At 43.5% G+C, this 26,809-nt stretch overlaps 3 protein-coding genes across 4 annotated transcripts; 2 read left to right on the plus strand and 1 right to left on the minus strand.

Moving 5' to 3' along the window:
- The first annotated feature begins 2,885 nt into the window (after window positions 1-2,885).
- LOC138603578 (gap junction gamma-1 protein-like) lies at window positions 2,886-12,272 on the plus strand. Of its 2 annotated transcripts, none has more exons than XM_069675438.1 (5): window positions 2,886-3,032; window positions 7,994-8,265; window positions 8,346-8,571; window positions 8,655-9,335; window positions 10,731-12,272. In XM_069675438.1, the coding sequence occupies exons 2-5, from the start codon at window positions 8,026-8,028 to the stop codon at window positions 10,742-10,744; spliced, it is 1,161 nt and encodes a 386-aa protein (XP_069531539.1). In that variant the 5' UTR covers window positions 2,886-3,032; window positions 7,994-8,025; the 3' UTR covers window positions 10,745-12,272. The 2 variants fall into 2 exon arrangements, with proteins under 2 accessions (XP_069531539.1, XP_069531540.1); XM_069675439.1 differs by lacking the exon at window positions 2,886-3,032 and adding an exon at window positions 3,130-3,212.
- Window positions 12,273-13,736: 1,464 nt separating this feature from the next.
- On the minus strand, window positions 13,737-15,024 carry inha (inhibin subunit alpha). The gene is made up of 2 exons (XM_069675643.1): window positions 14,663-15,024; window positions 13,737-14,485 (listed from the first exon to the last, which is right to left on the minus strand). Exons 1-2 carry the CDS (start codon window positions 14,961-14,963, stop codon window positions 13,737-13,739), a joined length of 1,050 nt encoding a protein of 349 aa, XP_069531744.1. The 5' UTR covers window positions 14,964-15,024.
- A 3,625-nt stretch (window positions 15,025-18,649) lies between these two features.
- Window positions 18,650-26,809, plus strand: LOC138603273 (striated muscle preferentially expressed protein kinase-like). Its single transcript, XM_069674954.1, has 2 exons — window positions 18,650-19,022; window positions 26,742-26,809. The coding sequence occupies exons 1-2, from the start codon at window positions 18,650-18,652 to the stop codon at window positions 26,807-26,809; spliced, it is 441 nt and encodes a 146-aa protein (XP_069531055.1).

Genomic DNA, 26,809 nt, shown 5'->3' on the forward strand with positions numbered 1-26,809 from the left:
CTAAGAGTCTAGTGTCAAATGAGTCAAATGAGTTAAAAAAATTAAATCTAGACACTTTATGTGCATTTTTTTGTCATGAAATGTAAAAAAGGGGTCGAAATGTGCAATTTGCCCCCTAAAACTCTAGTGTCAAATGGTTGGATGTTATGTGCATTTTTTGTCTTGAAATGTCCAAATTTTTATTCACATAATGATAGCTAACTCAGTTTTGCTTTCTTTATGGGAAACCAGGGGTCAAAAAGGGGTCTAAAAGTGCAAATTTCCCCCCCTTAAAGTCAAGTCTAAAATGGTTGAAATTTTGGAGTTAGGGCATGAAAAACTTATTTGGTCTTTCATCTTATAAATGTAGACATATTGTCCATTTTTTGTCTTGAAATGTTCACATTTTTATTCACATAATGGTCCCTCAGTCAGTTTTGTTCTCTTTATAGGGGTCAAAACGGGGTCTAAAAGTACAATTTGCCCCCTAAAAGTTTTGTGTAAAATGGCTGAAATGAAAGGAAAAGCAGCAGGTACATAAAACTGAATTGTGCGTCATTAATCTATTTAATAGTTCTGATATGGCATCTGGGACCATTTTCCCCGACTCATTTCTGATTTTTATCATCTTCCAGCATGTGTAAGTTGTTTGTTTTCTTTTGTATTTTCGGCAAATGATTAAAAAAAAACAGGTAATTTCCGACTTTCTCTCTTTCAGCGCCTCATCCATCTTGCCTGGAGTAAACTTCTAGTGAGGAAATATTGAATTCTTTCGTTTTTGGACCGTGATATGGGTAAAGTTAATGAGCCCAGAAACTCAGCCTTAAAAAATCCATGAGTCATAACAGTTACGCGGCATGAATTTATGTCAAATAGTTTTATGTTAGGGGAGGAAATCAGCAATCGGGGCTGACACTAAAATTTAATCACAACGTGTATGTTCAAGTTTAGGATGAAAGTGCGCAACATCAGTGTGTTCCTCCTGCGTTCAAGCACTTGATTTAATCACTGCAGGGGTGTAGGAAGGAATTTTAAGCCCGAAAAGAGATTAACCCCACCCTTACTGCAACTTTAGCTTAAATTGCATAATGCTCGTATAATTTTTGGGCCCTTTTCCAGACTTTGTCACACCTCTTGTACAGCGGTGTTGAATATAGCAACCAGGTGCAGAGATGGAGGGAAAAAAAGTGGATTTTTAAAAGAATATGAGTGAAAATAAAAAATAAAGAGTTCCCGTATACGCCGCAGTTTAATCATTTTTGTCTGTGAGGATAAAAAGGCGCAGGTGAATAAGTGCATGCCTCACTTGGATCCGATTCGAGAGGCAAGAAGAAAGCAGGGAGGATAGTTAGTGTGAGAGTGAAGCTGGGATGCAGCCACGAGGACTTGGCCCGGCGCGCACATCTGGCCTGATTCGACTTCCCACAGCCTCCTCCAAACATTTTCAGGTCCTCTGCAAGATCAGGAGCACTACAGCTGCAGCGTGCATGACAGCAAGAAATCTGTTGTTTTGCTGAACGCCGGACTCAACTAAAATCTTGGATGGTGGGCCCAAGTCTTCTAAAGGCTGTAGTCACGCAGCGCTCTGTCAGGCCGCTGAGCTGCCAAGCTTTGGTTCTCCGGATAACACGGGGTCCTCTGCAAGAAGACGAATGATTAGATTATGGTGTTGAAGCACTCTGTGTACTTTTTTAGCATCAAAAACAAAAATGTAAACAGATCCTGACAACATAAATCAACTCAGGTGGAGAGCCTTTGAACATGGAGGTTCTTAAAGGGGCAGTGCACTTATTTTAGTCATGGAATAAAGCCTGTAAAAACTAATGTATAATGTCCTCTTATGATGTCACAGTGATGTCATCAGGATTGGAGATAAGAAAATACTGTGTGGCTGCTGTTGCTAATGCTAGTTCTCATTAATTAATGCAAATAGTCAGCAAGATGCACATGAATGCTAACTGCATCATGGGGTATGGGAATGTGCAAAGGTCAGGGGTCAGAAATGCTAAGCTAACAGCCGCTAAGCTAATAGTTGCAACTTTACAAAGACGTGCCGGACCTTGGGGCCTTCGATAGCATCAGAACCAAGAGTCAAATTAGCAATTTCCTCCTGCAAAGCTACAAATGTAACTTCTATATGGTCTGAGTTTATTGTTGTGCCCTCTAGTGGAGTCCTCCGGTGCTGCTCAGAATATACAGGCCAGCATGTAAACGTATGTTTCAGCCAGTTTCTGTACAAAAATGTGGTTAAACTTGTTTAGTTGCTTCAAATCGACCCACATTAGGAGTTAGAATTAAAGTTAGCCTCTGTTGCAGAAGTTTGGACCATTATTTCTATCGCAAGTCCCACACAAAAACTGAGCATTATAACTGTAATGCCGATGCAATTTATTCCACAGCTGTTCGACCTAACAAAGAGGGATTTTGTGACTCTAAAATGTATAGTAATAGCAGCTTATAACTCCAGTGCTTTCGCTGCAAACTTTCCTATAAACTTTACCATCTTTAAATTGCATTTACGGGGGAATTATTTCAATATTTCAGTGTTTTATTGTCAGTCATGGCAGTGTGTTATTTCACTTTGCAGCCAAACACAATGACTGTGCTAAAACAAGGTGCACCAGAGAGGTTACAGTGGCTTCATTGTGCCTCGTGGTATTTTTATGTCCTATGAAATTCCAATAAACTCCCCATGGAGACCTGAGGTTTAACATAGCATCATCGTATTCTAAAACGTATAATAGGATTCTCATAGTCCTTTGTCGCGAGGGCAGAACGGTAGTCAGCGTCGAGGGGCTCAAGTTTCAGGCCTCCTGGAGGAGGAGGAGGAGGAGAAGGAGGAGGAGGAGGAGGAGAAGCAGCCTTCAGAAATCAGAAATCTTTTTTCTTTTTCGCCGACACATGGGGTCAACCGAGCTGAATGGGTTCACACTGACGGACTGGCTCGGACGCGGACGCACGCAGACGCCGATGAGAGCGCGCGCGCTAATTAGGAAAACCTGGTCGAGCAATTAAGCGCGAGGAGAGAACACGCGCGGATTGGAGCGCAGAAGGTGGGTGTTTGGCAGCGAGAAAAGTTTGTTAAGACAGTTTAGTATCTTTGTATGAGTTAATTAAACCTCAGTGGAGCTTTTTTGTCATCCGGGGATTTATTTTACGAGCAGGGTTGAGTCTAAATTTACTCAAAGTGGGTTCCACGTAACGCGTTTTGGATCTGCGCGTGCCGGAAAGCGGTGAGTCGCTACAAAAACCTGTTTTTGTCAGTTTTAAAGTTCAAAGGAGAACGAAATAACCTGTTACACTTTGAAAAACTCGGTTTTAGCTCGACTTTAAATGTTTAAAAGTACCACCAAAGCTATTTTTAACCTGCTGCCACATCAGAATGGTGCAATAAACCGACACCACGTACTTTAAAGCATTACAGTGATTTTCCTTTGTTATTTTAATGACTAACTCTGCCATTAATAGCGGTTTAACCTTTCTTACTCATCGTGTCTTTTACTGTTTGAAATGACGGCTTCACCTTCTAATCCACCGGATTTTTTTGCTTCCCCACTGAAGCTTGGCAGCACTTTGTTTTCCTCCTGGAATGCCACAATTTCCAAAACAATTCAGTCTGAGTCAGCAAAGCGTGTTCATAGCCTTCAACGGCTCTTTGAAAGCCTCCTTTCAACTTCTTTTACTGCCTGTTTGAAAGAGAAAAGAGAGCCAGTCTTTGGGATAAACTCTTGTCCCTCTTTTTGCAAAGTCAGAAACTTTATTTGAGCACCAAAGAAGTGCACTGATTGACATTTGTAGGTGCTGTATTCCTGTCTTGCTGCTCAGACTGCATGGGGATTTCATGTGCCCTCTGTCTGCTCCCTGAACCCTAAAATCCAGGCTTTCTGCTTTTGGTTAGGGAGGAATGTTAACTCGCCTTCGCTTTGTCCAGATCCTCTGCCCAAAAAACTCTCCAACCCCCTCCATCTCCTCCTGCAGCCCAGTGACTCCTGAAGCAGAAAAGCCATTAAATCGGTTGAGCTGGGTTTAGCCCACATGAGCAAATAAGCTACTGTTTGAGAGCTGACTTTGGTTAGCTGTTACGGAAATGTTTGCATTTACTCGAGCTGGGAAGCTAGTTTGTCCAAGATCAACAGATTGTTTGGGATGAGCTACTTCGTGTGTACCTTTGTGTCTTTATGTTAGCGAGACGTGGGCATTTAACAGCGTGCTAACAATGGGTGCTGTAAAGTACATTTCATCTGTCTACTGTGGGAGGAGAGACGGGTCTTTAACCTTTCCCTTTAGCCACGCACCTCTGGAAACCTTTCATAGGCCTGTAGCAGGAGATACACCCCTCTTAATAAACACCTGCTGCACGGAGTGTACAGCTAAGAATCAATATGCGACTTAATAACACCTGCTTTTCTTGACGTTTCAGTTACACTTCTTACATTCGGCGTTGCGAACAAAGGGAGTTTAAAGAGTCACAGTGACATTCAGACTGCGGTAAACCGTATAAGAGCGCTTTAAACGAGAGCCCGACCGATATATCTGTCGACTGATATCATCAGGCCGATATTAGTGGGCCAAAAGATTTGGTGTATGTTTTTGGATAGGAATCGATATGACTGCTTTACAGACCATATAATGCAGGAAACAGGTTGAGTAATGGTGCCATTAATATTCTCAGTACTGTCTTCATCCTATGCAGCAAAGCATTAGCAAAGCATTAGCATAGGATTAACAACTTAATTAGAGAATATTAAACACTATATATATATATATATATATATATATATATATGTATATATGTATATATGTGTGTGTATACACAATAAAATAAGAAATAAAGATAAAATGCTGAGAATTGGATCTGTGTTCATTTCAATATCAATGCCAGAATCAGAGTTAAAGAGCCATCGTTATTACTAAGTGCAGTGGTGGTTTAAAGATTTTGGCTAATGATTAATGATTAGTTGGAGGTAAAATACACATTGTGTTGGTTATAATTGAAGTAAAATATTCATATTTATTCATAATTTGTCTTTAGGAAAATTAGAAAATTGTCTCATGAGCCCAGTATCGGTATTCTTATCGAATCGTGAGTTGAGTATATCATTTCATCCTAAACGAATACATTATCTGTTAAAAAAAAGCAGGTTTTTAAGTATCTTAGGGTCGTCATATATCAGCCGCTATATCAGTCATCAGTGTTATTTGTTTTCCCTCTAAAATCGGCATTGATATCTGTCTAAAAGAATCTGTTTTTAAATATCTTTGGGTCGTCATATCGGTGCAAAAGTGATGCGCAATCCACTTAGCAAAGATCTGTTTGCATTCCAGCTCAATAAGTCACAATATCAGCCGCTATATTGGAAGTCAGTGAGATTTTTTTCCCTCTAAAATCGGCGTTGGTATCCGTCTAAAAAAATCTGTTTAAGTATCTTTGAGATGTCATATCGGTGCAAAATCCATGCGCAATCCACTTAGCAAAGGTCTGTTTGCATTCCAGCTCAATAATTCACAAACAGCCGCCGTATCTGTAATAAGTGAGACTCTAATATCGGCGGTGATATCGGTCTAAAAATCCCAAACTGGACAGGCTTTGCTCAAAAACTAAGAAAGATGTAAATATGTTAACAGTAGTCAAATATACTGACAATGTGGAGCTTTGGCTGACTTATGGGGAGCTTTTATGGGAGGATATCAAAAAGTTTCCTCAGGTGACTGATATATGTTCGTAAAGGTCGATAAAAGTTGCTCAAAAAGAGGTCGAACACTGAAGAGGTCAAATTAAAATGTCGGCGGTCTTGACTTTTGTGTTTTGGCAGTTTATTGATGATATTTTCATGAAGATTAGATGTCGATTAGTGGTCATTCTGCTCAGGATTTATGACTGGAAAGACGCTTTATGGTCAGTGCTGAGTATTTTGCATAACAGGCCGTGTCCTCAAAACCCAGCTTGAACCGGAGATGGCCGAATATCCGATCACAATGGAGGAAACCAGACACTTGTCATAACTGGGACAGACGCTGTTTAAAGGGACGAGGCTTTTAAATGTGAACTTTTGTACCTGTGAGAGCTGGAACGGTTGTTGAAACAACCTGATTGTTGGTTTGTTTGTGTTTCAAAGTGCCTTTCCCATGTTTATGTGCTCTACACCTCTGCTTTAACACCCACAGTCGACCATATAGGTGGGGTTTGTAATTGCACGTTGGGGTAAAACAGATGTCACCTCCCAGCTGTGCTTGTTCCTGTCTCAGAGCTTCTCTCGGGGGCACAGAGATCCCATTCCCACCACCAAAATCAGCATTTACATGTTTGTTTTCTTTCAGATTAGTGAATGAAGCCTCTGATTTAGGTGAATCTTCCTTTTTAAACCCGTCTTGATTAGTTCTGTTTCACTGGACTTACTTTTAGGTCTGAGAAGAGTCTCAGGGCCCGTAATTTTCCCTGTCTGGATCCAGCCAAGACGGGCCGACTTCCAACATGTTATCATAGTTTTGGTTAGACTGACGATCCTCTGAACTTTCACCATGACGGCCCTGGTTTTGGGTAGAACATTTTTTCTGGTCAGGCTCGGGCAAGTCATCCTCACCAAAGCGCATGAAGATGCCAGTTTGGAGACAGGAATGGATGAGTAACCTGGGGCGGGAGGGCCGCGGTATAATGCAACTAATCTGAGGAGGCATGCCTGAAGATGCTTGTAATGGTTAAAGCCTTGTCCTGTTGAAATGACTCATGAAATTCTGGTAATCTTCTGTGTTACACCCTTTTTTTTTTTTGTTAAATGGAGAAATGTTGCAAAGGTTGATCCAAGAAGTCGTGGCGTTTCTTCTGGACTTAAGGTCTTAAGTTTGGTTGTCAAATCGGTTTAAAAATCTAGTTATTGTGGCTTTAATATCAGTTGATGTGTTTTGTGACCTTATATCTAACAAACAAAGCTGGTATATTCAAATGTAGTGCTTTAATCAAGTAACAAATTTAATTTCAGCTCTGAAAAAGGCTTCAAGGCAACTTTTTCGGCAAGTTTAGGAGATAAAATTTAGTGAATCTTATTTTGAAAAGTCATCAAACCTCCACACAAAGTCTGACCACGTTCAGAGCCTTTTCTGTTAATGCTACGAGAGTCAAAAACGTCCAGCTCCGTCCCTTTCTTCCTGTCACGGCCACGTAACATTATCAAACAGTGGTTTTAAAGTATTTAAAGGGATCATTCCTGGCAAGGTGGCAGGAAATAAATTCCTAAGCCCCATTCACCGCGTTCGTATCATAATTCCTGCGGTCCAAAGCCGCAGCAGGTCCCCTCGCAGCTTGCTGCAACTTGTCGGGCCGACGCTTTTGATGTTTGATTAAGCAGCTCAGAACAGCAGCGAGGTGTAAGAATGAAGGGCTCACAGGACCGATTCGAGGGTGTGTTGCGGAGTCAGCACGTGGATACCTGCAGGTCTGAGAGCTCTGCGTCCGATTACAACAAAGAATGTGGTTGTTTATTTGTTAGCCCTGCAGATGAGGTTCACTTAAGATGCATGCGTGCAAGGTTTGATCTTGCATTCTTTTATCATTGTGTGGATGAGTAGACCTGCATGTGCATTCAGCATCTTTTGACTTATTTCCTTGAGTGATTTGGACTCAAATGTCCAAAATACAGCAATAAATGTCTGGATTTGGGAGTTTTGGAAGCATAAAACAAAATATATTCACTTTAAAATCACAATAAACACATTTTCTCGCTTTAAAGACTGGAAATTGTAAGTTTTGGTCATTTTTTCTTCTAAAAATGCATCATTTGCTGGGTAAAGTGGAAAAATACAACTTGTTTTTGCTCTCTGCCCCTCCGTTCTTTGCGCAGTGGAATTAAAATAATAGATTTTTTTGGTTCTTTCCTTTCTGTAGAGCTGTAACCTCAAGAAAAACAGAAACAATAAAACTGCAAAGTACCATATGTTTGCAATACAGTGGTGGGTCACTGACTTAGAAAAACAAGAACAAAGTTTAAAAGAAGTTCTGTCTCTGGTTTTATTCCCTCAGAGCTGGTTTAGCTCCCCGGTCACCTCGGCACCATGAGTTGGAGCTTCCTCACTCGTCTGCTGGACGAGATCTCCAACCACTCCACCTTCGTGGGCAAAGTCTGGCTGACTGTGCTCATCGTCTTCCGCATCGTCCTGACAGCCGTCGGCGGTGAAACCATCTACTACGATGAACAGAGTAAATTTGTCTGCAACACGCAGCAGCCCGGATGTGAGAACGTGTGCTACGACGCCTTTGCACCGCTCTCACACGTCCGATTCTGGATCTTTCAGGTGAGCTGCACACTTCCATCGGAGCAACATCGACAATATTATGACCCAGAGTGGTTTCAAACTGAATTTGTTTTGTCCAGGTGATCTTGATCACGACCCCCACCATCATGTATCTGGGCTTTGCGATGCACAAGATCGCCAGAAGCGAGGACAGCGAGTACCGGCCCTTTGGGAAACTGAGGAAGAGGATGCCCATCGTCAGCCGAGGGGCGGTTCGAGACTACGAGGAGGCAGAGGACAACGGCGAGGAAGACCCCATGATCGCTGAGGAGATCGTACCAGAGAAGGCGGACAAAGCAGAAAAACGTAAGTTGGAGATTTGAGCAGCAAATTCGCCCAATTTTTATGCAAATAAATCAGATTCTGAACACTGTCTCTTTAAATTTAAGTTCCAGAGAAAAAGCATGACGGTCGTCGGCGGATCCTGCGCGACGGCCTGATGAAAGTCTACGTGTGTCAGTTGATGTGGCGCACCGGCTTCGAGGTCGCCTTCCTCTTCGGCCAGTACGTCCTCTACGGCTTCGAGGTGATCCCCTCCTACGTCTGCACCCGCTTGCCGTGCCCGCACACCGTCGACTGCTTCGTGTCCCGCCCCACCGAGAAGACCATCTTCCTGCTGGTGATGTACTTCGTGTCCTTCCTCTGCCTGCTCCTCACTGTCTTTGAAATCATCCATCTTGGGATCGGCGGCATCCGGGACACCTTCCGCAGGAGGGCCACCCTGACCTCAAGCGCCCCTCGTCCGTCCTCGTCACGCTCCATTCCGACAGCTCCACCCGGATACCACGCCACCATGAAGAAGGAGAAGCTGAAGGGCGAGCTGAGGGACTTGCCGATGGGCGACTCCGGGCGAGAGAGCTTCGGGGACGAGGTGCAGTCTTCCAGGGAGCTGGAGCGCTTGAGGAGGCACCTGAAGCTGGCCCAGCAGCACCTGGACCTGGCCTACCAGGCGGACGAAGGGAGTCCTTCACGGAGCAACAGCCCCGAGGTCAACACGGCTGCAGAGACGGCCGCCGAGCAGAACCGACTCAACTTCGCCCAGGAGAAGCAGGGAGAGACCAGCGAGAAAGGTACATTTTAGGTGCTGTAAGAATGTATTCTCCGACAGTACCATCCCCATCTTCAAGCTAGATATTAAACCAGGAAGTCGAGCTCAATGTTCAAAAACTTTTCAGAACAGTATGAAAGTTTTCTACCCGCGTTTGTGTCGCTCGGGTGACTCAGGTGAAGTTTGCTTAAAGCTCCTGAGAAGAGTTTTTCACTGGTTATGAAACGGACTGAAATTAAGCCTCAGCCCTATCGTGCTATCATGGGGAGCTAATGCCATTATGGTGCAAAAATCCAATGTGGCTCTGTGCCTTTGGAGGACGCGATCCGCTTCTCCAATGGGCCCTGGAAAACCTCCGGCCGGCCAGGGAGCTCGCTAAACTACACTTCCTCAATCGAGGACGCCCGCCTCCAATGTCATGTCTCGTTCAAAATCTTTTGAAATGTAGACTGAAGTCCCGAAGATTTATTTAGACGATCCACCGGTATATTCTCATCGTAATTCGGATTCCAGCGTCTCTCGCTGGGGCCGTTCCTTTCAGAGGGAGGGGCGCAATGCACTCTGGGTGTTGTAGGAATGTAGAATGGGCGAAATCACGAGCTGTTTGTACGACTTTCTCCACAGCTATGGCGCCAATTTCAACTATTATTGCTTCTATTGATTACAGAGAGCTTTGACTGACCGTGGTTTTTTCCAGGGGCGAACTGCTCCTTTAAGCACGGGCAGGACAAAATCGATAAGATAAATAGATAAGAGGTACGGCTTCGTCCACAGGGGGCGCCAACAAAGTTCGTCACAGGAGCTTTAAAGGTTGATAAAAGTGACACAAATGCGCCTGAAAACTCTACATTGCTGGATATAACTTAACCACGCAAACTCAAAAATAGTCATTACTGCTGTTTACACCAAAAGACGCCAAATACTCGCTCGTTCAAGCCTCTAAAAATGAAGAATTTGTTTCTTTTCTGTGTTGTAAATGAGAGAAAATCATTTCTGGACTGTTGATTGTTGTGAATTAGCGTTTGAATAACTGTCAGTAGCAGATCTAAACGTTGCACGGGGTTTTTTTGAGAGGAAAACATCTGGCAGAAAAGTATTGCCAACCTATAAAAATAGTTTTTCCATAAGTCATGTTTTGCAACTTGCTATGAACTCACAAACATCAAATACGATTTAAGTTTCATTGAATTTATGTCAGAAAAATAGAGCTTTATTTCTGAAATCCTTCACATTTGAACGTATTCTTTACAACAATAAACAATCAAAATAGCTGCAGGTAACTAATTGTCAACTTCAGATGTATTTCTGTAACCCTCAAGCAACACGTCATGTTCCCCGTGGAAGAACCTTTTTAAATCCAGGTTTTAAGTGAGCATACGTGCTGAATATCCCTCTTGTTTTGCTCTTCCTCCCCCAGGAATACATGCCTGAGCGTGCTTCCTGCCTCAAACGTCTGCGCCTCCATTCCTACTGGCCTTAAACACATGGGGGAAGCACATATGGGAGTGCAGTCAGACCACTGAGGGAGACCAGAGCGTGTGTGTTTGTGTGCATGTTTGAGTGTGCGGATGAGAGAAATGTGCCTTTCAGTATTAGGGGTCAGCCTGAAAGCTGACCGCGGTTCATCTCCACGACTGTAAACTTGAAAGCCCGCCACATCTCGAGTTTCTACTTGCCGACCCTGCGTCCAAAAACCTGGACCGTGCCTTCAGCTAAAACCTCGTCTACACCCTTTTTTCTCTCTACGCCCACTCTGTGTTTTTTTGTGGCCATGCTGTAATCCTCCATTTCAGACCTTCGCAAGGATTATGGAGAGCTTTAAACTCCTCCGGCCGAGTCTGCTTTTGTTGTCTTCCTCACAAAAGAGACGCTTTCTGTTTATAAAATGTCCCCGAATGTTGGCTTCAGAGAGGATTTCGAACGCAGCCTTGGGTCATGTCGTGTCTGGAGCACGTGCAGTAGCTTTTTTTTTGTTTTGTTTTTGCAACAAGGGCGGCTTAACCTCTTCTAGATGGGTCATCTTTCACGTTAAACAGATTCGACGCTAGGGATAATTTAGTGTTCATTAGCCACACCATTTCAGAAACAGATTTTGTAGCCTGTATATTTACTCAAATCAGCCAAAATGTTTACCTGGAAAATGCTTGAATTCTTTATTGACAGGAAATGTTGCGAGAAATTTCCAAGAATCATTTTTTTGTACAATCAATTCATTCAAAATCCTCCTTTTTTATTTTACGTCTTCAACAAAGCTCTTGATTTGTTTCCTTTTGTCTAGATTAGAAGGAGAAGTTGGCGTCCTGAACGCCACCTGTTTCACATGACTGCTGAAAAAATAGGTCCTTTTTTTCCCCCCTTCCCTAATTGTGTAAAATAAAAATGATTCTCTTTCTTCTTGCAGAAACTTTAAAACATATCACTTTTTGTGCTAAGCAGCTGAAAACATCTGTCTTCTGGGCTCCTGTTAACAATGACATTCCACCCTTGTCTTTTGAATTTACATATTTCTCCGGTGAGACATATTTTCCATCCTTGACGTGCACCGCTGCCCCTCTGCCGTGCTCAAACATGGGTGCTTTCATGCACCCCGGGAAGAAAAACACACACACACAGCCCGGCTGAGGAGGGGATGACAGTTGGCTGCTGACGCACGGCCCGGCGCCATGTAAACACACACACTTCATCATGAGACTTTTGATCAATAGCTTTCCGTGTTCAGCGTACTTTGGTTTTATGATCTTTGGCTGAAATAATGAAACTGCAGATCGCCAAAGAGCTGTTTGATGCTGTATTTTTGTAATCATCTCAATTGCAATTTTGCTACTTCATACAAGGTACGACTTTCCATTTTGAATATGGTACATCTTCAATGGTTTATACTTTTCTTTTTCTTTTGTAAGTTTGTAGTTTTTGTAACTGTAGAGATTATTTTGTCTTCAGAGTAAATAAATATATTTGAACGGTATGTTTTGGTCTTTTGGACTCGACTCTTTTTGTGGAAAAGTTTTGGTTGAATGTTCAGTGAATGAACGGACAAATCAGTTGGTTCATTTCCCCCCCTTTTTCTAATGTATATAAGATACAAAAAGTATGACCAGAGGCTCCTAACACGTGAGTTACAGCAGATATCAGATGGTGTTTAATGTAGTGTAAAAGTAGGCCTACACTGCCCCCCAGTGGTGGACAAAGTACACAACAGTCGAGCCACTTATTTTCCACCCATGATACAGCACTCTCACCTGTAGTCTCCGCTCTTTATAAAGACAAAAGACAAGGTGTTAGTAGCTCGTCTAATGATATTATTGGCCAATTTATATAACCTGTTCAAAAAGTACGGCGATGAATTGTACCTGAATATAATTATTGATATTCAGTGAAATAGATGCAATCAAAGCAAAAACAAACAGCATCACTTTTAAACAGCGAATTACTGACAGCTAGACGACAACGTCAAACAAATACATACTTGATAGTCAGAAACTTGACAACGTTGAATTATATCATTTTATATTTACATTCAAACTTATGAACACGAGTCCACGTCTCTGCTACACAACTTCATAACTTGAGTCAAAGTGTAGACACTCATTTTACTGTGTTTAAGTGACAGTTGCTCAGTCAAATTATTACTTGAGTTAAAGTACTTGCTTTTAAAAATACTTCAGGATTCAAATCTCCAAACATATTTTCACAAAGCACGAGTGCAGTCAAGAATACGTGGGTGTACATTCTGCTATGTTACGTTTATTTAGAAAACATTATTTACATTTTTAACCTCACATGCTGCAGATTTCCAGCTCCAAAATAACAGGAACAACAAAATAAACTATCAGCCTTTGCTATCCTTACGCACCGCTAAACGAACTGCGTGATCTAAGTGACGTTTGCTCTGCGTTCACCATGGAGACGCGCGAGGTACATGTACGGCAACATCACTTAGACGAACCACACGCAGAACTACGCGAACACGGTTTGTTGTCTTCGGGATTTTAGAAAAGAAAATTCATCAGCTGACTTCAGAGCAAAAGTAGCGAGTAACGAAGTCAAAGTAATACTTTTTCCCAACAAATAATCCTCGAGTAAAGTATATAAGTACAGCACTACTTGGTTACTGTCTACCCCTGCTGCCCTCGACAGGTAAGATTCATAGAGACATGCAACACAACGCTGGCCTTCCGTTAATACAGATAAATGCTAAATATAAGTGGCTAAAAACTTTCGACTTTTAAAGGAGTAGTTCACTCAACTATCACATTTTCCTACTTATTCTAAGGGTTAAACACGTTGCTGTAGACAGTTTTTATAGGGACTATTTTTTTGTAAATCACAGTTACAATCAAAGGTGGAAAACTTCCGCACATGAAACTACAAAGAAAAAGGTTCTTTTGTAATTTGGGTGTACTGGCCCTTTAAGTGTCACTCATTAGATACAAGTACACTCTTCAGGTATAATGTTGGGCAGGGTCTCGTACTTGAACGAGTACCCTCCATCAGACGTCGTGGTGATCCTGAGTGACCTCATCGTCCCCGGCACCGGAGCGCAGCACTGCGTGATCCCCAGCATGGCGCTGGTTCGATCCCACGTGGAGCAGTTCCCGTGGCAGTAGGAGAACGTCAGCACCTTCGGGTGGACGATCCAGTTGTCCCACCCCAGCTCCTCGAAGCTGATTTCAATCTCGGCTCGGTGGCAGTCGCTGTGCTGGGGTCTCTCCTGGGAGGGCCGCTGTAGGAGGTCAACGGCGGAGGGAGACCAGGGGATGGTTACAGGGGCCCTGCGGGGGGATCGAACAGGACCACGAGGCTGAGCGAGGAGGTGAAGAAAGGGCATCTTGTCTGGTTCGTCGGCGTGGCACTCACAGGCCGGACAGCGCACCTGGAGAAGAAAAGGACCCTCACCTACGAACACCAACAGGTTTTGAACCAGGTCAAAGGTGGTCCATCCGTCCGAGCTCCTCGTCGATGGCGATTCTGCGGCCTGAAGGAGCTGCTGCCCCGAGGTGAGGATGAACAGCTGGGCGGAGGAGTTAGCCGAGGCGCTTTCGCCTGCGTAGAACCAGAAGTGGGCAGATGTGACCAGGATCTCGCGGTCGTTCACGGACGGCTGGAAGTAGTACGTGAAGTGGCTGTGAGTGGTTTCTTCAGGAGCCAAGTCAGAGTGGGCACAGGACGAGTCTGCCAAAGTGAGATTAGAGAGCTGTCAGGGAAGTTGCTTATTTTTATTCGACTATTTAAAGCATATTTGTTTGTAGATCACTTAAAATATTATGAAATAGTATCATATTTTGAAGTGCAACTTTGCTAACATGAGGAAAACAGTGTACGAGGTCATTTTACAGCAAAAAATCTTACCAGAACTGGGAAAGACAATAATCTGAGACATGTCCTGGTTCAGCCTGGGTTTCTGTCTGACCCACGCTGTCCTGCTCGTCCTCGGGACCCTCTGGGGTGTGGGCCTAGCTTCAGGCAGTGCTCTGTCCCCATCCGGACCCTGCATCATGTTCGAAGGAGGCTCCTCTAGCTCGAGGCCGTCCAGAACCCGCTCTCTGAACCAGGACAACACCGCCTCCCGGGACAGCTCCTCTCCCCTGCAGGCTTGTGTCAGAATATGGATCCACAAAGGGGCCAGGATGTAGACCTTGCGGGACACCATGACTGTACTGCACTGGACTGAAGCTGCAGAATACTGGCTCTCTTGTGTGACTTTCCTTATTCTCACAGCTATCTGAGGCTGAGAGAAGTCTGCAAGCAAAGTATTTTGTTGCCAACACACAAAAGGAAGATAGCAAAGAATGGCCTTGACAGTTGGGATGTTGTATCATCTGTTACTGCGGCTGTTTCCCACGATATCGAAGGGAACGTATCATTAATTCACACTTTTAGTAGCTTTATGCATAATCTAGATCATAGAAGTCTGATAAAATCACAAAAAAAATCTGTCTTTATAATCCCCTACATTATGTGGATAATTGCCATATCTATAACACACCTGTTTTACCACTAAACAATGAGCCTTTGTCTACTGTACCTCCCTGTGCCGTCTTTATCTGACTGGCCTTGAGTCCTTGAATGCATGTTAGAGAAATCTTTTTGCATATTGTGTGTATCTGCACAAAGACATAACAGGCCAAAGACCTGATGTTCACAAACAAGCTTTGTGTTGTACCACTCAATCATTTTTAAAGGTTTGTTGACAAAACAGTATTAAATCCAAGTCCTATTCCTATTTATTCAACGTTTTGCTAAGTAGCGCCATCTGTGGCCACACGTGGCGATTACAGGTTCATGCCACATTAAATCTCTCTTTATACGTCTTTTTATTTTTTATATTTCACAGTAGTGAAAACACATGTTTGAATTATAATCCTAATGAAGGCTTGGTACATTTTAGTTGCTCATGGCTCTGGTATGGTGCATACTGGCTCGCTTTCTGGGAAATAGAACTGAGCAATCAATTAAGGAGATTAGCAACACCTGTGCAGCTCCAAAGACACCAACAGCCACACAAATGGGACCTACGCAGGTAAGTTTAAAAGTCGCAAGGTCTGGTACACGATTTTTAACCTGCTGAAAAGTAGTTAACATTACTAGAGAGTGAGAGAATAGTCACTGCCAGCCAACTCTCTCATCTAGCTAATGTTAGCTAATTAGCTTCCGCTCATAACAAGTTAGGTTGTCGCAGCAAAAAACCCTTTAGTGCTTTCCTAATGAATAAAGCTTTTCACAAGCAAATGATGAAATGAATAATTTGGCGTACGGGTTTAATCTCAAGTCAGTGTTTGGTGTAACTTGCCATTAAAAGCAGTTTAGCCTAGTTTATCATTAAGACTGTAAACTGCGGCTAATGTTAGCCGGTCGCTTTTCAGCAGTTATATCTGGCTAACGGTTATATCTGGCTGGCTAACGGTTGCCCCCGTCTTCCAAGTCTATATGCTAACCAAAGCTAATAATTCCAAGCTCAAGCCTAATTATGAAACCATTTGCATTTATTAAAGTTAATTTGCCAATTTATAGTTGCAAAGTCGATGCTAAACGTCTTAATTTCCGGTGTGAAAACTACCAATGAGGTTCTATATCAGGAAATATAAATATTAAGAGGTCATAAAGATGAAATATTTACGTAGTGGCCAAAAGTGAATGCTGATCGTCACATTCAACTCTTCATTCAGGTGTATGTTTGTGAAGGTGCCATATTCTGTATTTACCAGAGGATGGCGCTGAAATACCACATCGCCAGACGTGTGTACTCATGTATTAGGCCAAAATAAAGCACGGTTTAAAAATATTACGCCCCTCGTAGGGTTATGTTTGAAAAAACAGCCATGAAATTAGTTATCTGTAGAATGTAAAAAGAGAAGTTATGTAACATTTAGTGTCTTCTTCCAGGTCCAAGCATATAAAATCCTTATTTTTTGAAGGACAAAACACTATAGCCTCTTGAGACTGGCATTTTGCTTTGAATTAGAACCTTGCTGAAGAATACTCTCTTATCTTTTAATACTATGAAGGTAAATAGATTGAAATAAAAGCTCATGATTGATATATGAAAAAACTATAACAAGAAATTATAGAGGGGAAACATGCGTAAGGTTGTGTAAAGATTGTAGGTTTTTATAGGAACATGAAAGTTGGATAAATGTATTTAAAATATTCTGTTATGTCTAATTTAAATGTGGCTACCACTTACATTACATCGTATTGTTATATCAGTGCCCTACACTTGCATGAATCACTTAGTCCCGACTTTATTCTTAGACTTTCTATTTATAGCAACTCCAACTGTCACACGCATGCTGTCTCTGCCTGTCTTGCACACTCAGACACACACACATTTTTGTTGATAACATTATCTAAAGGACTCTGAGTGTGAGTGCGCTTGTGTGCGTCTGTGTGAGTGTGTGTGTGCATAGGTCGTACATGGCAGCCCGAGAAATGTGACCTATCCGTGGCGGTGCAGCTGTCGTGTCCGACCTGAGGGAGAAGCAGGGGGTGAAGCGGTGAGATGGGAGAGAGAGAGACGGATAACATGAGCTGATTTAAGCTCTTACAAGACTAAAGAGGTTAAAAGTGCGGTTCTTTAAAGTTATTCAGAGTTGAAAACACACCAGCGCAGAAGGCCTGAGTGCTTTGACATTTAGGAGTAATAGTCTCTCTCTCTCTTTCTGTCTCACCTCTCAGCAGCAGGGTTGAAGCTGTTGAAAGGGACCATGGCCGTGGCTGCTAATGCTACATGATCTCTGGTGGACTTACACCTACAGCCCCGTGCTGGCTAAAGGACACGGAGAGACGCGGGCTTTAGCAAATGATTTGAGATGAGACATTTCTCATGGATCTTGTTACCTTCGCTCGGACTTTGCGGGGACGTCCAAAGGGATTCTTTTCGGCTGTGATGGCAAAAGTGAGGTAAGCTGGATTTCTTCCTATTATCGGGCGGGGTCTATTTTTGGAAACTCTTTGGATCAGCATATTTGTGGAATATTATTCATTAGCGAATGCTTGTGTTTCCTTTGATCCAATTGAATCGTGTTTCTAAAAATACTACTTGAAAAGCGTTCAGGAAGTCCAAAAACACAAGTTGCATTCTTGCAAAAGAAGACCTTTTTTCTTACCTAGCTCCACCATTAGTAATAAACTTTTCTCTAAAGGAAAGACTTCTTGCATCAGAATCTAAAAGGGTTGTCAAAATAAGTTTGGGAAAGAGATGAGAAAGCAAGTCCGGGCCTTTAGAGTCAAAGCCTTTGTGTTAGGCCATCATTCCAACCTCCTTCCTCAGACTTTTAAATCTGTTCCACCCAACCCTAAGGCGGCCCTAAGGGTGAGAAAAACATTGCATGATGCAAAATTAGCTCTTGTTTTCAGTGTAAAAGCACACGCCAGTATGGTTGGTGACATGCTATAAAAGGTTTCAGTATCAGGACTTGTTTTTGTCACTTCCAGGCTTCCATACCTGCAAGACAAAGAGAGAAGACACCACTTGGCTTGTGGCCCTTCAGACCCTTGATCCTACACATCCCATGATGCAACTTGTTTAGTTAGCATGCACCAACCGTTTTCTTCAACTCATAGTCCTAATTTTGTAACTCAGGTGTTTGTTGGTGTGTAGTCAAACTGTGTAACGCCTAAAGATAGCCCTGATGTCACCCTGATTGCTGTTCTCTTGTCATCAGTCCCCAGTGCAAAAGTCTAGGTCAAACATCCTCTGCCCTCCCTGTGAGCCCGGAGACATCCGAACCGATGGACTCTTTCAGAAGAGGCCTTCAATAACTGTAACTCATCTTGATACCCAAATCAATTACCAGATAAAAGTACAGTCGCTTAAGAAGTCTGAAAGAAATCAGGATGTCAGGCGCCTCTGGATCCGGTCCCAGTCTCACTTCTACCTCCAAGAGGCCCCGAGTCGCCAAGGAGCAGGACGCTGGGGCTGCAACGCAAGAACCATCAGCGCCGGTGTTCATCCGTAAGCTCCGTAAAGCGGCGGTAGGAACGGGCTGTGATATCCGGCTGAGGGTGTCGGTGGCAGGCTTTCCGAAGCCGTCGCTGACCTGGCACCACAACGATGACCTCCTTCCTCCGACAGAAGCCCAGGACTCAGGGGGGCTGTGGATACGGGACTGCCGCACGAGCGACGCCGGCTTGTACGCCTGTGTGGCGACCAATGAGCTGGGAGAGGCGAGCTGCAGTGCTGTCTTGGCCATAATGGACCTGGGTGAAGGTAATGTCACACAGGAAGCTTTTTGTTTACAGGCTAATAGTTTCCTTTAAAGAGCTGGATTGCACTTCCTCTTGTGTACAGTATAACAGCTAATTTATGACACTAGAAGACCAGTGTGTTTCTGCTTAAAAGAGGATTTAAATCTGTTAAACTAATCCCCCCTAATTGATATGGATCCCTTGAAACAGTATCCCAGTTCAGGCAGAGTGCACCCAGACCAAACAATTGCAAATTAGAGACCGTGTTTTGATCATCAGACGGTAACCCTGCCTTCCACGTCAGCAGAGCAGCAACGAGAGACCCTTTAAAATTAGCCCGTGAATGTAGAGAGGGTCTCAGTTTTGCTGCACCTGCCGTCGCTTCCTTTTAGCCGCACAGCTGAATGTTTGGGTGTTTTTTTGTTGTGTTTTCCGAGCTGAGGAAGTTCGGAATCGTTCACCTGGTTGAAGCAACCTTACATGGAGGATAAGTTGCTTCTAATTCGAGTCAGGAAGCTTAAATTAGCCTGGGAAAAGCTGCCCACAAGACTAAACAAATCATTAGCTTGTCTACAGCTGTGTGCATGACTTAGTAGATGGAATGGTAAACAGCACAATGATATTTTAATAAGTCTGTTAACATGATGCATAAAGGTTAGATAACAGCTAACTCTATGAGCCTCTGCTGTTGCTGCAATTTCAAGTGCATTGTGCAATTTTTGGCGGAATAAAGAACGTTTTGCTCGATTATTCTGACATATGGTCGCTACTTTAAAGTGGTAATCTCAAAGATCTCAGTTTCATTCTCTTTGGCGGCACCTGTGGCCATAGACAGTAATTGCGGGAGCACACTTCCCAGATATCCAGATGTGACGTCCACGGCTGGCTCCGGTTGTAACTCTTGATTTTCCTCACTGACGGTCGCTTTCCGTTTTCGACTGTTTGCTTCATCTGAGCGTCGAGTTTGTTTCTTTTTCTTTGGATTTTCACTTATTGTTGAAGTTGTATCTGTAGTCATCCATCTTTTCTTTGTTTGTTCAGCCATAGTAGATTACTGTTTACGCCGGAAAAGCAGCCGCTTAGCTCCGCCTACCCTCTCTGGCAGACCAACCACTGCTGGCTGATGCATGTAGCAAATCACCAACATTTATTTACATGAAAATCTTCAAGATAATTACCGTAAAGTACAGAGTTCAAAAAGCACTGTAAGTATAAGGTAGTCATGAAACAGGATGATTTTTCTGCAGGTAGTGTGAAAATAGATGCTCGGTTATACAGACTGAAGTTGCCACATTAAGAGAAATTGTTAAGAGGCTGGTTTTCAAGTTATTTCTTCCTGAATATTCTGTTTACATTTGGAAGTAACTTCGTAGATTTGCTGATTAAAAACTCGGGATGCACGATATTATCGGCACGTTATCGGTATCGGCCGATATCGGCTTAAAAATGAACTATTGGATATCGGCCAACATGCCGATATCCACCAATATAATTAACTGATAAAATAATGGGCTGGTGCATATTTGATTAAATGCCCATCCTCGGCGCAATGTCGCCGGCGCGAAGAAGACCTGTGCGGCGCAGCGTGATGACGTCACGTGTGTCTACCTGCAGCATGAGAGAGTTAGAAGCCAAAATGTCCGTGGTGTGGAAGTTTTTCAAAGTGTCCGAAATAGAATAGTCTTTCAACACTACAAACTTGATTAACCATCTCAAGACCCGTCACCCCGACCGTTGTAACAAATGTGATAAGAGTATCACCATTATACTGTACGCTAATTCCAATACAGAAGAGAGCTGGTGATCTCTGCAGTTAGGTGTACGGGAAAAAAATATCGGTATCGGTAATCGGCTAAATGAGTTGTAAAATATCGGCATATCGGATATCGGCAAAAAATCCAATATCATGCATCCCTACTCTAAAACTTACCAACTCATTTAACAACAACAAAAAAAGTCTATTTCCAGCTTTGCAGCTTGACAACATTCCAAAGACTGAAATATGTCGGTGGGACAGTTTCTCTCAGGGTGGTCGTCCTGTCAGCATAAACTCAGACGGCAAAAACATGCGAGACATAAATCATCTCTTGAGACGGCTCGGTAAGAGCAGTCCCATCTGTCCCATCGTCCTAATGATCATCATGTCTCACCCACTTCTTTTAAACTTGAAGCACATGATAGGAACAAAAACCCACTGGTTTAACCAGTAACACAACAGCATGCATTCAAGACAGTAAAGCATGTCTGGATGTGGAGCTTGGTTTTCAGCGGGATCTAACAGGACAAAACTGTATGTCAGGAGCATCACAATCGGAGCTATAAATACTCCTTGCATCACCCGTTTGATTGACAGAGTCCCATGCGCAAAATATAGAACACAATTTCCAGTGAGATCATTGCCGGGTAGGTTTTGATCACCGTCCTGCCGCCTTGGCCTGTGGAGAAAGTCGACAGTTGAGCTCGCATGTCGCCAGCTCTCACACTCTGAGCTGGCACCGCGGTCCAGCTGGCGTATCACTCATCACCCCTCGGTCTGGCTTCGCCGTGGTGGTTTTGATCTCCTCACTTCAATCCAATCTCTTCTTTGTGACCCCTGGCGTCCTTTCATCTCATCATTTCTTATTGCTTTGCTGTTATTGTTGTCCGGCCTGGGTCGGCTAAGAACTAGTAAGGCATCTAGAAGCGAGCTATGCAAGCCCCTCATGTGCCCGCCAAAACAGCATGAAAGTGCTTTTATTTTGTGTCTCGTAACTTTTAATTTACAAAATAAAAGCCTTAAAATGTTTAATTGGAAGACGCTGTGAAAGCTGACTTTGTGGAGCTTTAACCAGCCTCACACCTGCTGCAAACTTCTTCTCTCGCGCTCCAAAACAAACACATACACTTTTGCTCTTTACGCTCCTGTTTTGCAGAAGAAGGCTTATAAATCACGGTGTGGGATTGGTGCATTGTTTTGCATACTCGCATGTGAGGCATTTTTAACTTCTCTCCGTATCAGCTACATTTCTGCCCTTGCCCCGCCTTTGCTTTTTGTTGCTATCTTCTCTCTCCGCCTTGAGCTGCAGACGCGACACTGTGACTTGTGTCACACTTAAGTCTCCATAATGAAGAGCCGAGACTTGACTTGGATTTGACTGCGGGGAGACGAGGCCTCGCTTCAGACTTGACCCTGCGAAGGCTTGACCTAAGTGCAAAAACATCCAAGTAAAGCTGTGAGAGAGTCCTGAAGCAACCCTAACCTTAAATGCATGCATCGAATCGTACAGAGCGTCATATTTACGAGATTTAAGACACTTGAACGCAGCTTTAAAAGGAAAATATGCAAATCTATATAGTGAATTATAATTGTCAGACAACTCATCCTTTTATTTCCTGCCTAAATCTTGCTGGATGTTATTATTTACATGAAGAGAAAACAGGTAAATAACCACTATGTCCCCGTCTTTTTTTCCTCCCCTCTCTCTCTCTCTCCTCGTGGTTATTTATGGCCCGGCATGTGTCGTGCTGGCCAGAGGGCTCGTGCTCTAGTGATGTGTGGATGCCGCCGGCCCCCCTTCTCCGATTGCAACCAGCAGACATCACAGATAATTATAGCACCGCCACGGTCAAGACGCGGCGCTGTCACACTCAATCACGGTCAGCGTGATGAAAGAGAGGGAGGGGCGCGCTTGCGAGTGTGCGCTTGCTCACGTGTTGGTTTTAATGGCTGCTTTTGAGCATCACTCAGTGAGTCAGACTGACATCCAGGTCTGTCACTTTAAGGTTTCACCCTGAGACATCAGACCAACCAGGAACCAGGAGTGCTGTGTCACAAGTCTAGACCGCTTTATTGACGTCACCCTGTGGCGTAAAGCTTTTGATTATCATAATGTCAGGGAAGAAAGGCCGGAGAGGCAGTTTGATGGAGGCTCTGAGAAAGCGGCGAATTGCTCACCTGTGGTATTTTAAGCTACTTTTATAATACATGATTGTTGTATAGTGACGCAGGTGCATCAACAGCCCAGACTTAGCTCGCAGTTAGTCAAAAAATAACATTTTCAAATGTTTGTTGCACCTTTTGAAGCAGTGGTTTCCAACCTGGGGATTGAGGCCCAATGAGAGCAGAAGAAAACACCTCGAAAAAGTCAGGACGAATCTGACGCCCAATCTCATATTAACTTTGTTTTATGTAACGCTCGTCGTTCAGCAACAGCATGTCTTTAAAATTTGATGATATGCAGGAAGTAGGGATGTGAGAGAAAGGTCAAACGTTGCAGGAGGAAGTTCAGTGTAGGGGAACGGACTGAGGCTTTTGCGTCATCGGAGGATACCTGGAGAAAGAAGAGATAGGAGAGGTATGCAGAGAATTTGAAAAGCTTGGACGGATGCCAGAGGGATATATGGGATGGAAGACAGGAGAGACGGATCTGTGCAGTGTACGGTAGACTCATTGGTGCCTTTGGTATTGCACATGGTTTTCTCTTGATTCCCATAATCATGCAGTTTTTAAGAAGCCATGTGCATTTTCGGGACGGAGCATTTGGATTCATTCAGTAATGTTACACTGGTAGCTTTCTGGGTCACAGCAAACTGTTCTCTTTGCTGCACAAGTCTCTCGTCAAAAGCTCTTGAAGTTGCTCAGTCAACTTGAACAAATGTCCTGTTTGTTTCAAAGACCTCCAGTGATTTATTGCGCTTGCATAACGTCGAAAGGACGTTAAGAAAGGAGAAGTCGAACTCAAAGCAGCAGGGGCAGAAATGTCAGATTCCCAGTGTGGGTCAAACAACCCAAAAGGCAGGATCTTTCCTGTAAAGTTGTGCAGCCTGTGATGCAGGTACAAAATCCTGTGTCTCGTCACAAAAGACATCTCCTCGTAAACTAGGGGTGGGACTAATTATCGGCATTATATCGTTGTCCTGACTCGTGCAATACAATTATCGATCGGCTGGCGACTCCTCGTGGTAGCGCTTATGGTGTGGCCCCTCCCCCTCTTTGTCATTTTGTCGTTTTCTTTTTTTGTGTAACTTTGTCGTATGCTTTACTCCGTACTGTTTGTTATTGTCCTGTTTTGTCTGTTTTGTGTTGACCTGCCAAGGGACTATGGATGCTAATTAGCTTAAAGCTATAATCTGGTACGTTGCATCAAACGGTGACATTTATGTTTTAAACTATACGTGGTCCCTTTTTAAATAAAATAAATAAAGTAATAATTGAGGGTAACGTGAACGGAAATCAGATATTGTGATTATTTTCCTGCAATATATCATATCATATATATCATGCTTAGCATGTTAGCTACCCTGCGATTCCCACCTTTATCGTAAACTGACCTTTATTCCTCATAAAAATGAACAGTAATTAAGTACTGTACTAATAAAGAGTGTTCATTAATAGGCTAGTAAACAAGCGACTAATAAATAAATGGTGATTGGAAGCGAGTCAGATATGATGAGGGAACGTCATATTTTCTCTGCCACAAATAAATCAGATGAGAAATCCTAAAAATCGCCATTTCTATTGAAGCAAACACTCCATATGAATGTGACAGACTGACAGAGACGGTTCTGCTCTACCTTACAGAGACGAGCAGCTCGAATAAATCTCCCTCCAGTCACAATTTGATTCATAAGTCAATCTTAATACAGGCTTAAGTCGATCTATAATCATATTTGATTCACAGTGAATTCCACACATGCAAGCCATCAGCACGGAGGCTTGTTATCATGTATTCATTTGGCCACACGGTCTTGAAGTTTCTATTTAACTCATTCAAGGCTACAGTGTTATTTTCACCTCCAGCTCCAAGGTTTATGAGCACGATCTGTCTGCCACCTCACTTCAGCTGGAGTCCCTGTCGCTGTCTCGCTGTTCCATAATGTATTGTAGCATATCATTTATGATGTATTACAACATGTCAGCCTTGTTCTAGAGTTTCAAAACTCCCAGCAGAGTGACCCGCAGAGGACAGCAAAGGTTGTTGCGCCGCATGTGTTTAATCTGGGGGGCAGGCTCTCTCCGAAAGGGGGTGCAGAGGGAAAGTACAGTACAACTCAAGGGGTTGTACTATGCAAGACTGGAAATAGACCCCTGAGGCTGAACGGCAAAGTTAGGGAGGACAGGGGGAAGACAGGGAGAGGGCAAGAAGGACAGACATGGGTTGAGGAAGTTAAAGTTTGAGGGGTTGCAGCCATCTTGAAGCGACCATCCTTGCTTAACCAATTCAATAATTCATGCTGCACAGGAAGCCATTTTAAAAACATCACATTGAAAGATGGAAATGGAAGGAGAAGGCCTGTTGCAGTCACCTTGTTTTTAGTGTTTCGTCTCCATGGAAGACACTTGAACTCCGAGAAGTTCATTGCGCAAGAAGAAGTAGCGATCTTTTTCGGCTTTCAAAGGGGCGAGATGTTTCGGAGGGAGCTGCTTGACGCTCGGAAGGCTTTGAGGGGTGTCAGGGAAGGTGCGAGTGGGCCGAGAAGCAAGAAACAGAGAGGTGAGTGGGAAGCTGGTATCAATACAAAGCATGCACCGGTTTGCTGGGAATCCTTCAAGTAAGAGAAGCCTCACACTGTTGCAGGGAATTAAGAAATGCGTAGTCAACTGAGTGGAACAGCTGTAATGGAAATGAAAACAAGGTAATACTCTTGAGGCTGCCATTGTGGCTGCTTAATTGGATTCAGTGTGTCTCCAGTAGGCTTTGCCCTGTTCTAAAGCCCTTGTTATATTCATGGGAAACGCTTTTTACTGCAGGGTTTTGCTTTGAAGTAAAATAATCTTGCTTGTGATCAGGCAGATGTGGATATTTTTGGCCATAAACATTTGAGTGATCTGTTGTTTTCTCTCAGAATATCAGCTGAATCACATCCAAACTATTGGTCTCTCCTTTTTTATTCAAGAGCTACTCTGGAACTTGCAAAACGCCTTTCTTGTCTGCTTTGTCACCATATATGACATGGCATCCATTCCTTATCGACCCCGTCCTCCTCTCTGGACTGCGACCGGCTTACATTGGCCTTCTGCAGCAGAGATAATCTATAGCTGCTTGATGATTTCACATTCTCCAAATATTATATCAAGTGGATTAAGGCTACAACACAATCAATTAGGTTGTCCATTCTCACGAGGCAGCTGAGGCGACATGCGAGGGTAAAGCCAGCGCTGTTTGCCCGGTGTTTGGTCTGGCAGAGCGCGTGTTTATGTTCCATCCTCGCTGGTACACGGTCATTCACAGGAACCCTCTGGGATTTGGTCGGGATTAAGTGGTAGGATCGGGTTGCAGTGTGACTGTCAACGTTGGCCACTGTCATTTGGGATTTCAAAACCAGCTCGCCATACAAACTGACTCGACATACCAACACTTACATTGGCCTCTGAAGGGTTTGGGAGGCAAATAAAGAAGCCACAGCTTTCTCCTTTGTTCAGATACATAGCGGCCAAATGGGATTACAAATGTAATCTTCAGCTAAATACCCAATTGTTTCATCCCAGATCTTGAAACATTGCCTTCCCTCGCTGAAAATACCGTGAACAATGGAGAAACAAAGTGTGACACGGCTTTGTTTCGTCTTTACAAGTAGAAATATCAGTACCCTCAAGGTGATCCTGATACCAATCGAGTATTTCATCTGGTACCTTCTTTTTCTACCCCGGTTCTCCCTGTGCATGCGTGGGTTCCCTCGGGGTACTCTGGCTTTCTCCCACAGTTCAAAGACATGCTATTGGTGTCTCTATGTGTCACCCCTGTGATTGACTGGCCACCAGTCCGGCGTGTACCCCGCCTCTCGCCCAATGACAGCTGGGATTGGCTCCAGCCTCCCCGCGACGGATAA

The sequence above is a fragment of the Semicossyphus pulcher genome, unplaced genomic scaffold, assembly GCF_022749685.1.
Source record: "Semicossyphus pulcher isolate SPU_LCO1_2020_fin unplaced genomic scaffold, fSemPul1.0.p SCAF_24, whole genome shotgun sequence".
Classification (NCBI taxonomy): Eukaryota; Metazoa; Chordata; class Actinopteri; order Labriformes; family Labridae; genus Semicossyphus; species Semicossyphus pulcher.